We start from the raw sequence: 10,746 nt of genomic DNA on the forward strand, positions 1-10,746 counted from the left end.
TGGTAAACTGCTGCATTGAACATCTTCAATAAGGCATTCCAACTACTGCTTGTCCATCCCTTGCTAGACACCATTCTTTAAGCCAGGAAGTTCAGCACTTCTAAACATGGAAGTCTGTCACTACTCTGAGCTCTGATGAAAAAAATCCAAAACTTGACACCATCTCAAACTAGAACTTTACACAGATCCACTCTATGTTCCAGAAAAATGGGGTATGAATGGCATTTCCCACACTAAAATAATCTTTCTACCACCTCCTGGACTGTGGTTTGGCATATGAGGTATGAGAATTCTCTTCCTGCCAAGACAACAGGGTTACAGCAGTTCCACATTCAACTAACAGGCATTAAAGCCTGTAAGAACTGTTGGATACAGAGCCTCTAATGTACAGCCACATGCAGTGATCCATGCTTTAAATGTGGAAAGACTAAGGCGATACACCTGCATTATAGAAAACATCACAGGCAGAGAGGGAGTGGTCTACAAAGCCACATTTATTTGCACATGTACAGAACAGAGCGACAGATGTTATTGTTTTCCATACAAAATGATGTAAAACCAGTATTCACCTTCATGGGTAACACCATACCACTTCAAGTTGTATTAAATACATTCAGAAAGCATTCTTGCACGCACACAACATTAGTATTTAGGTAGTCCCAGGTAACTCCAACACTGCAATGTAATTACTCCTAGTGGCATGAAGGGGTCAAAGATTAGTCTGCTACTAAAATAAGAGGAATCCTGGTTGAGAAGCAAGCTGAAGTCTTTCCTCCACTGGCCATCAACGCAAGGAACATCATTAAACAGATTAACTGTCTCCAGAACATAGATGTAAATACTACCAAAGCACCTGTAAAAGGCAGATAAGAGTGGTATTCCAGACTGACTTGAGCTAGCTTGGCCAGCGTCATCATTCCCATTTAATCGCAGCTTGCCTACGGATAGGAAAGTTTTATAAACTGAAAGACAGGATTGAGCAAGAGCTTGTGACTACAGAGAAAAACAAAAGGTATAGATCCAAATCCATCACTTTCCCTTCCTACCCAGCACTGGAGAGATTACTCCCTCTACTGAGTTTTGATTCCCATTTTTGCAAGGAATAGAGGGAAAAAACCAAAAACTTTTAACAGTTCCTGCAACACTGCCTCCCTACATATGATCTAAAAGGGGAATTTAATTGCCAACATTACATCTCAATTTATTTAAAACGCACATTTATTTCTACAAAAAAAAAGTGTATGATACAGAAGGATTGATCACACCTACTTAAAGGTTTACCTATTAAAATATACAGAGGATCTTAATGAGTACAGTTTTTTTTTTAAAAAAAGATGCAAAGGAGTGTTAAACTTTTATTTGTACATTTTCAGGAACTTCACATAATTTTGGTAAGTAACCTTTTACAAAATTATGTAAAAAGTACAAGAACGCCTGGTAAACAGTCTGCATTTTTCCAAAAGATTTTTTACAGCATGCAATTCTTAAGGCAGCCTTCTCCTCCTCCTTACAAGGAATCCTTTCACTCAAATAATCTTCCGCTGCAAAGATTAGGCTAAGGAAGCTTGGTCTCTTCTGTTAACGCCTTTTGTCTTTCCTGTCTGATTTACGGTCTCTTTCACTCCGGGAAGTTCTCTTGCCTGACCGACTACCTTCTGATATAGACCTCTTCCTGTCAGATCTTGAACTTTTGTCCTTTGAGCTTTTGGTATCTCTACTCCCACCCTTTGAGGACTTGTGACTTCTATCTACTCCTGAAGCATCCCTTCGCTTCCTGTCCGTGCTCCTTCTGTGTTTTCTCTCTCTGTTATGCCCTCTTCCTCGGCTTCGACTTCTACTTTCACTAGTACTAGAGCTACTGCTGCTACTGTCCCTGCTAGTACTTCCACTTGTAGTACTGCTGGTGGTGGAACTACTCCGACTGCTACTGCTGCCAGTGCTGGAACTACTTCCGCTAGTAGTAGTGCTTGAAGTACTACTGCTACTACTGCTGCTGCTGCTACGGCTGTGAATCTTACCAGTTTTGTTCCCTGCCCTCCCCCTGCTCCTAGTCTTATTCTTAACTTCTGCACTTGGTGTCTGACTCTGCTCTGTCTGTGCCTCAACCACCTTTACAGACACCATCGCGTTTTCATCCTTGTCTGGCTGGGGCTCTATATCCTGAGTGGACTGAGACAACTGAGGTGACTGTGGCAGTGGCACAGACTGCGGCTGAGACACAGCCTCAGCCACAGGTTCTGGCTTAGCTTCAGGTGCCTTCTCCTGTTTTTCTTCAGGCTCAGCTTCCATTTCTGGTTTGACGCCCTTCTCCTTCTCAGGAGAAGGAACGCTACACACTTTTTCTGGCTGAGCGTCACACTCTGTTACTGGTTCCACTTCTTTGCCATTTTCATTCTCTACAGGTTCTACACTATCTGCCTCATTCATTTCAGCCATATCCTGCTCATTATCCACTGGCTGAATGTTTTCATTTTCCTCTTTTACAACTGTGACCTCTTCAGGCTGACCATCCTCTTGCTTGTCATTCTCCCTCACCTCAGTCGTCTCTTCACCTTTAATCTCCATTTCATGTTTCTGTTCATCCTCCTCCTGTTCTTTCTCTGCATCGCTATGCCCTGAACCTATTTTTCCCTTTTCCTCCCCTACCTCCTCCATTTCTACATCATTGTGCTGATTACCTGTCTCCAACTCTTCCACCTGCTGAGCCGCCTTACCCTCTTCCTGCTCCTTGTTCTGTTCTTCCTTCTTTTCTTCACGCTGCACCTCCTGCTGTTCTTTTTCCTTCACAGATTGTCTTCTGGGCCTGGCCTCCATTTTGTTAATTTGCTCTGCAAATTCATTTCGCCTGCTTTCGAAGAGTGCTGGGGAATAAACGCACAAAGGAGCGCTTCAGATAACCGACAGTCATGGAACTCTACTTGCCCCTTAGAAGAACTCGATAACTTCATAGTTAACTTATACATCCTGCATCCTTACTCATTCTGAGGTAGCAAGCTGTTCATGCATAATGAAAGAGGCTGCTAGTTACCGTAAGAAAACAAAGCGAAGGGGATAGTCAGCTCAGCTGAGGATCAGAACAGTAAAGCCCTAAATCTAAGCTAACAAAAAGAAGGTCTGACTTCATTAAAAGCAATCCAACCAACAATATTATCAAAAGAATACCTTAATTTCCTGGTATTTACATATTAACAAGGTTATACCTCCTAAGGTAAACAAAAGACAGCAAGAATCAGCAAAAAGCTGGTTAGGTGTTAAAGAAAGCTTACACACTGTAAGCTATTTCAGACAGGTGAGCTAGCTTCTCTTATCCCCCAACCCCACATGGTGAAGAAAAGCTCCTTAGGCAGAAGAGAAAGCCAATACATTCTTAGTTTAATAAAAACAGAACAGTAGGACTACCATCAAATGCAGTATTTTAAATTGCTTTCCAAAAGAAAAATACAGTCATCCTGCGAAACAGAAACAAACACATGTTAAGGTAAGAAAACTTCATGATGTTCTAGGGCTGCACTTAAGCAAACACTTCCAGATCCTGTGTAAAAACCTGCGTTTCCTTGTGTCTTCAATCCACATCTTTTCAAAAACTACCTTGCTGCACTGGCATAGATCTGGGTACTAAAGGTAACGTAAGGGTCTGTGTTACACACACACCTCAGATCACGCATACACCTTCTTGTAAGAGAATCAAAGCATGTCCAACAAAGAAATAAGTTGCTGAAAGAGTCGCGTTCACTTACGATGAACAGTTTGTCCTAACCGTGAAATTCAGGCATTTAAGCAGAGACTTAAAAGAAATCCATACAGCAAAGGGAGGCAAGAACAAGGGCCTCTGTATCACGGGCCACCTACCATTCATCTTTTTCTGTGACTCTTCCATCAGCTTCTGGGTAGCAGGACACATTCTGCCAGGGATGTAGAATAAGTGGGGTTTTGTCTTCGTTCTTATGTATTTAATTATTTTAGCATTATGTTCATTCCATTCTTCTTGCTGAGAAATGAAAGACAATAACCCTCAGATACATAAGAATAATTTAAACAAGAGAAAGATCAAGAGCAAAGAACTGGAACTCACCAGCTGAGCAAGCTCGACCTTTTGCTCCAGCAACCGCAGCTCAGTCTGTTTAGCCCGTCTCTCTTCAAAGAGTTCGCGCCTTTCGTTTTCAACCTGCCTCCTTTCTTCCTCCGCCTGCACTTCAAGTTTTTGTTCGATCTCTTTTCGTCTCTTTTGCTAAGGTAAACAGAGAAGTGTCTTAAACATTTTTTTCTAAACCAAGAAAGTGTTCTAGTTTGGTCCAAACAAAACTGTTAATTATGTAGGCTATTAAAGGCATTCCTAAGAACACATCAAGTATCGCCAAAATGGAAGAAAAGAGTGTCATTGCTTCATGGCACCTCATTTTTTGTAGGTTAACTATAAAATTATGGACCCCAGTAGATTTCTGTCTGCTTTTTTATCAGTCAGTTTAGATTTGAATTTTCAACACAAGCTTCATTAGTTTGGGTTTTCCCCCCGCCTTGGGGTAGAACACCCCCCTCCCCCCCATTTCAGACATTCCACTTGGAGGGGTCAGCCAACCACTCTAGAAACAAACAAAGGCTGCAGGCTGGTGTTTATGACCAATAAAAATTACACTGCGGATACCTGCAGTACGTTCATCACTAATTAGATATACAACTGTAATCTAGGAATGCCCTCTTTGTATGTCCTGGGCAGCCATATGCTCAGGTTGTACAACAGCGGTTTAATAAAAACAGCATACACTTCAGTGCCTGGACAACAGAGCGCGCTATGCCTGTACTTTGATTACAGTACGTTTTTATGTATGAAGAGAACAATGCCTATACAAATTCTCAGAAAAATATTGCAAAAAAGCAGTAACTCCTCAAATTCTCTTTATGCAAAGACATACTACTTTAAATCAGACAAGGACTCCATGTTTCTAGACTGTCCTAATCAATAGTTTCTTGTTCTAAAGACAAATAGGCAGCAGAGAACTTTGGTCCTTTCTCATGTGCTACGTGACAAGTTAGATAAACCAGCAGGATATCCAAATACTGAATCTGAAAGCAATCAATACCAACACTGGAAGCCAGCTATGCTAACACCATGCAGGAAAGGTTTTAAGTTGGAAGACTTTGTTTCTACTCTCTGCAGTCTGGTGGAAGCAGATCATTCAAACACTTTAAAGGTTAGTATAATAACTGAATAACCCATTTAGGGCAAGAGTAAACCAATACCATTCCCATCACCATTTAAAAGGGCATACTAGGAATAAAAAGTTACCACCATCCTGTATGCAAGTGGTGTGTTTTTGTGGGTTTTTTGTGGTTTTGGTTTTTTTTTTTTTGGAAGTTACACTAAGCTATGCAAAGCCTTCCCTACAGTCACATATCCATTTATCAAAACCGGAATTCTTGTTTTCTACACTGGGAGGGGGAAGCCACCTGTAGTCAAACAGATAACATAATACCATCATACATTTCTATATGCACGGTTATAATCTAAACATCTGGAACACATCAGGGCAACACTGCTTCAGCAATACTGTCATCATTATTTACAAAATTAGCCTATGACCTATTAAACAGTTAACCTAATTAAATTCCATTTACTTTGAAATGATCCCCAAATAGCATAAACAAGAAAAAAGATAATATGTTTTGGTTTACATGTTTAAAAAACGCCACACAACCAAAACAGTACTTTTTCTTTTCTGCAATGGTCAGAAATAGTGTTGCAGAATCGTGAATTTTAGTCCCTTTCCTGCCTCCCAGCCCAATTCCACTGAACTAACACACCTACACGTACACTTTGTTGCACCTGCAACCTACTCCGTGGGGAATTTCATTCCCATTTCAGGCAGTTTAACCACACAATTCTGCTTTATTATTTACAACCTAGTATCTAGTAGAACCAAAAATAAGTACCCCCTCAGTAGCAACCGTGGACTCCTGCTTAAATTTTTGAAGAGTGCCCATCAACAAGCCAAATATACGCCGATTCCTGAAGAAAAAAAAAATTATTTTGAGTTCAAGTACTGAGATTTTTATTTGCATAAACAATCAGAGAAACTTTCCACCTCAGAGACGTTTATTTTTAAAGGCTCAGTATTACTTAAGGCCATTAGCAACAGAACACATAGACTGTGCCAGCAGTCAAGGATATAATTTGCAGTGACATATCATGTTTTGCTTAAGACACAGCTCTTATCCATAACACAGCACAGTTAGCCCTGAGAGAATTGGAAGTCTACACGTTTCACACCTGGAAATAATCACACTAAGGAAATAAATTAAAAAAAAAACCAAAACAAAACCAAAAGCAGAAAGTGCTGAAGGAAAGGTTGACCAAGTACAGCATGAGCTATCAATAAGGCAGTGAACTGGAAGGTCATTGGGCTTTCTGAAAAACATCCCCGCGCCGCTCAGGAGATAGAGGAGAAACGGAGCCACAGGAGAGAAAGCTTATCTGTTGCAGTCTGCCCAACAATATCATCTACAATGTGACACTGCACTGCGGGATGAAACTGGAATTGCTCTCATCCAGTTACATGTCGTTTTGGGAAAACTTAAATGAAATTCCTCAAGGAATTCCCTTCTTCTGAACAAGAACTAATTTCTTGAGTTTTACCCTCTTTCTTTCTTCCTTCCCATTTAATCCCAATTAGGCTTTTACAGCAAGAGGCAGACTTACTTGCCCTGAACTTCTACCCAACTAAGGGGAAAGGAAATGCTGCTCTCTTCACTCAGTACTACTCTACTACAGTGACACAAACCTGAGGCAGTAAGGTAAAAGGTACTTGTATACTGAACAGTAGAAGCAGGAACAAATAAAGAACTGAGAGGGAGAGATTGAGTGCTCAAAGTGTATTTGCATATGAATGACATCCCAGTAGGCACTGAGCAAAATCAGAGTTCAAGGGATGGTGTCCTCTTAAAGAGCCTCTTTCCACCACAAGTCACAAAGAGATCAATATTTTCTCATCTCTGCAGAGATTACTGAAGTGCAAAACAGTAAAACTACAGCTCTGAGGAAACAAACTTGTAGGGCTCTAGGAAGTCCACTCAGACTTTTGAAAGTCTTTCTGTGAGTCAAGCAGTTGGAAACTGGTGACGGAGGGAACAGCCGTCTGCTAGTGGTGGTGTAGCTGTAAGAGAAGCAAGCCAAGTGCCTTTTCTGTATTAACTGATCTGTGGTTTTCCCAGAGAAGCTCTCTGCAGTTCCTTATTCAAGCTCTCATTCTTCTGTTTGAGGTATGGGTTGTTACTGCTCCAGGTGAGCAGCACACTGAAGTGGGTGGAGTCCAAGAGGTTGGACACAGATGCAAATTTGCTTTTCCAAGACCTCTTCCCAACAGAACCACATTTCAACAAGAATTTATGTGAGCTACCTTGACACAAATAAAATACAGGAAAAAGAAGATCTGCATAGGAGGAATCTAAAAAGAAGCAGGCAAAAGGAAGGTCAGACTGGACACACAATAAAGAGTCTTAAAGCACTATGAGAAAAGAAACACATGGTGGAAGTTCTGCCTTTAAAAAGGGGAGGATGGGGCAGGAAGCCCACACCCAAAATCCTCCTTCAACCAACCAAATAAATGATGTACAGTTATAATTGCCCAAAATGTTAAGTAACCAATGCAGCTCTACGTATTTCTGTAACTCAAAGACGATCAGTTACAACGGCACTAGCAAACCTGCTCCTGTAGGTGGCCTGGGAAGTCGAACCTCTGTCAGTTATGTGAACCGTTACTGCTGTGAAGTAGTTCCACAGAGCACTTGTTTCAAATCCATTTTATACCATTATGGTACCTCTTCAACAACATCTTTGATAGCAAACAGCATTTGTATAACACTTTTTAAAGCTACTTCCTATGCTCACACTCAGTATTGACATTAGTGCTTAGAGAGAGACTTCTGCATACCTTTGTTTTCCTTTCTCATCCATATTTTGATCTTGTATAAGGTCTCGACGTGTTCGCTCTTTGGAGGTAGCAACAACAGAAGATGGCAACGCAGGCTACAATTAAAAAAAAAACCCAAAATACTTTGTTCATGTTCCAGATAAGTATGTTTCTATCTACACAGCTCCACTTATGTATTACCTTTTTAATATCATCATCCTCTGCGTCGCTTTCTTGGCGTGATTCTCTCCTTGTCCGACGTTCTCCACCCAGCCTGAAGAAGACAAAGCACTAGTGGTCACACTACTGCACATACATTTAGGACAGCATCTGTACTAACGTGAGAAAAACACTAGTCAGAAGAACCAACACTCCCAGTAAGAACTCCCCACTGTTTCCGTGACCAGCAAGAAGCATTTTACAGACTCTACTGTTGGTAAAAATCAGAGAGAGGAAACAGCTTAAGTTCCAATACAACTTGCAAAGTAAAGTAAAACAGAAAAGCTCACTTTACTACCATATTTAACTTTTTAAGAATACCTTTGGAATTTATTTCTTGGTTTTAGTGTTTGCACTTTTCTTTTTCCAGAATCACTAAAACAGCTACTGGTATAAGGGAACTGCAAGATGGATTTAAATGCATCCAGATCTAAAGGGTGGTATGATTTTTCAACTGGGAAACGCTATTTAAGTGATACAGCCAAATACCTAGAAAACAGGTGAGGAGAGGCAGAGCACTTGGGACCGGAGAACTTGGGTGAACTTTAACAAAGAACAACTAGGCAGTGTGTTATTTTCAGCACCACACTAAACCGCTGGTAAAGCCATTTCATGGTATTCATTTTGCATTAACTCAAAAATTCAAGAGCAAGCCTTGCTTTAGTCGAAGTAAGTACCCAGAGAACGAAGCTCACTGTGATCAGTCACACCTGACTGATCTGCATATGGATGCGAAAACTCAGATTTCGACTGTCACACTGTCTGTATTCAATTTGTTGAACAGGATACCTCAGTCATAATTCAGCTTATGAATACTGTAAAACAAATCGGGGCTACTAAGTTGGATGTAATATAGTAGACTGTACACCAAGTAAACCAGAAAATTCCAAGAATCTTTGTACTGCCGTATCTCTATATTATTGCTATAATTTTTATATTACGGGGGGGTGTGGGTGGGTGTGAGAACCAAGTTTCTCCAGTGAACTGCTATTATCCAAATATATTTCCAACGAGTCTTGACTATGTAATTTCTCAAGAAGACAGTGGAAGTCATCAGTTGTTAACAGTAATTGAATCTAAGTATTTTATATTCACTCTTACAAATTCTCATTCTGAGAAGCAAGTTCTTTGCATCAGTTTTTGCACCCACCTACTGGCTGCCCCTTCAAGATCCCTCTGTTTGGCTGGGGGTCCTCCTCCACTATCCGAGAATCCACGCCTAAAAAGAAAACACTTGTGATCTCAAAACAAACTCAGCTAACCCCAGGTTGACATTAAGCCTGTATAATCAAACAGTATTTTGGCTTTCTGGTCATGATGTCACCGTAAATTTTTACTCTGCTCTATCATAGTTTACTGTTACTACTGCAACAGAGTGATCAAACCTACCACTTGTGGACCAACTAATTTAAACTTGAAATTCTGCACTTATTCAGTTGAGTAGCTACACTCAAACAAGGAGCCCCATTATATTCAAGTGGTCATATTTGCAGCAATTTTCAAGATATATGAAGTCTTAAGCAGCAGTTTAGTATTGAAATTCAACAAGAAATCCCATGCATACTCCATTAAGAACTATCGAACATAAATTGGCCTTTTCATTTTAGTCGAGAAAGGAAAAGGAGGAAAAATGAAGGGGGAGGAGTAGGAGAAAAAGGAAGAGCCACAACATAACACTAGCAGTTTTATCTACATGCATTTTAAAGTTCCTGGTGACTTCAGCTCTTTCTGTTCTTCCTGGAAAAGCTACAAGTTCTTAAATTACTGATAGATTAATTTTGGGTAATTTCAAAGCAACGGGGTCCCAGATACCACACAGCACCTCCCCCTTCACTTAAGTGCTTCCCCCTACCTTCATTTTTCAGACTAAGGCTTGAAAGGGTTAGAGAAAACCACCAGTTTAAGCCTGTTTTAACTCAGAATGAGAGGGTACTTGGAATTTCAGGCTGTGACATAAACCCCAAATGCCCTGTAGGCTTTACTGCCTATTCACTGAAACAGTAACACAGTGGGCACCAGGGTCAGAAGAGAAACATAAGCCACCTGAGCTTAAGGCCAGCAAAAAGAGAATCCAGGGGGAAGGGGGCAGAAACCCCACTGCCCCTTTCTGCGGCTCCTTACCTTAGCAATAAGCTCCCGCGCCCTCTACCTCCACCCGAGCCTGCGAGGGCCAACAGTCTGCTCTGAGGGGGCCTGCAAGAGACAAAGGGTGCTGTTAGCGGTGCCTGCCCCAACCCACAGGCCGCTGCAGGGACCCTGCCCCAACCCACAGGCCGCTGCAGGGACCCTGCCCTGGGCACTGCAGCTCACCCACCCAGAGATTCCCGTGGCCATTCCCTCATGCACCCCACGGTCGCGAGTGCCCCTCTGTGTGGGGAATGATTTAGCAGGCCTTTACAAAAGCCCTAGCACAGTCCGGCTGGTGGAGGGGGACGTGCTGGAGCTTGTCGGCCACAGGCCTTGGGAAAGATAAAGATTAGGACAGAATGTCGTAAATCACAGGAGGTGAAACTAGAAAGCGGGACGATGTTGCCTTGTGATCTGTGGGTTGTGGAAACAGGATAAACATAGCTGCATGATAGAGCTAAAGATAAAGAAGGAATGTTAGCATTTTATGAGTTGA

General features: G+C 41.5%; 1 protein-coding gene across 1 annotated transcript; it reads right to left on the minus strand.

Annotated features, from left to right (window-relative positions):
* Window positions 1–1,342: 1,342 nt before the first annotated feature.
* On the minus strand, window positions 1,343–10,316 carry PNN (pinin, desmosome associated protein; the record flags this gene model as incomplete). Its single annotated transcript, XM_010153445.1, has 8 exons — window positions 1,343–2,861; window positions 3,850–3,988; window positions 4,073–4,228; window positions 5,929–6,004; window positions 7,926–8,020; window positions 8,106–8,178; window positions 9,274–9,342; window positions 10,245–10,316. Coding segments are annotated over 8 exons (1,963 nt in total), but the record flags the coding sequence as incomplete, so codon positions are not given.
* Window positions 10,317–10,746: the final 430 nt, after the last annotated feature.

This window comes from Eurypyga helias, unplaced genomic scaffold (assembly GCF_000690775.1).
Source record: "Eurypyga helias isolate BGI_N326 unplaced genomic scaffold, ASM69077v1 scaffold4476, whole genome shotgun sequence".
Lineage (NCBI taxonomy): Eukaryota > Metazoa > Chordata > Aves > Eurypygiformes > Eurypygidae > Eurypyga > Eurypyga helias.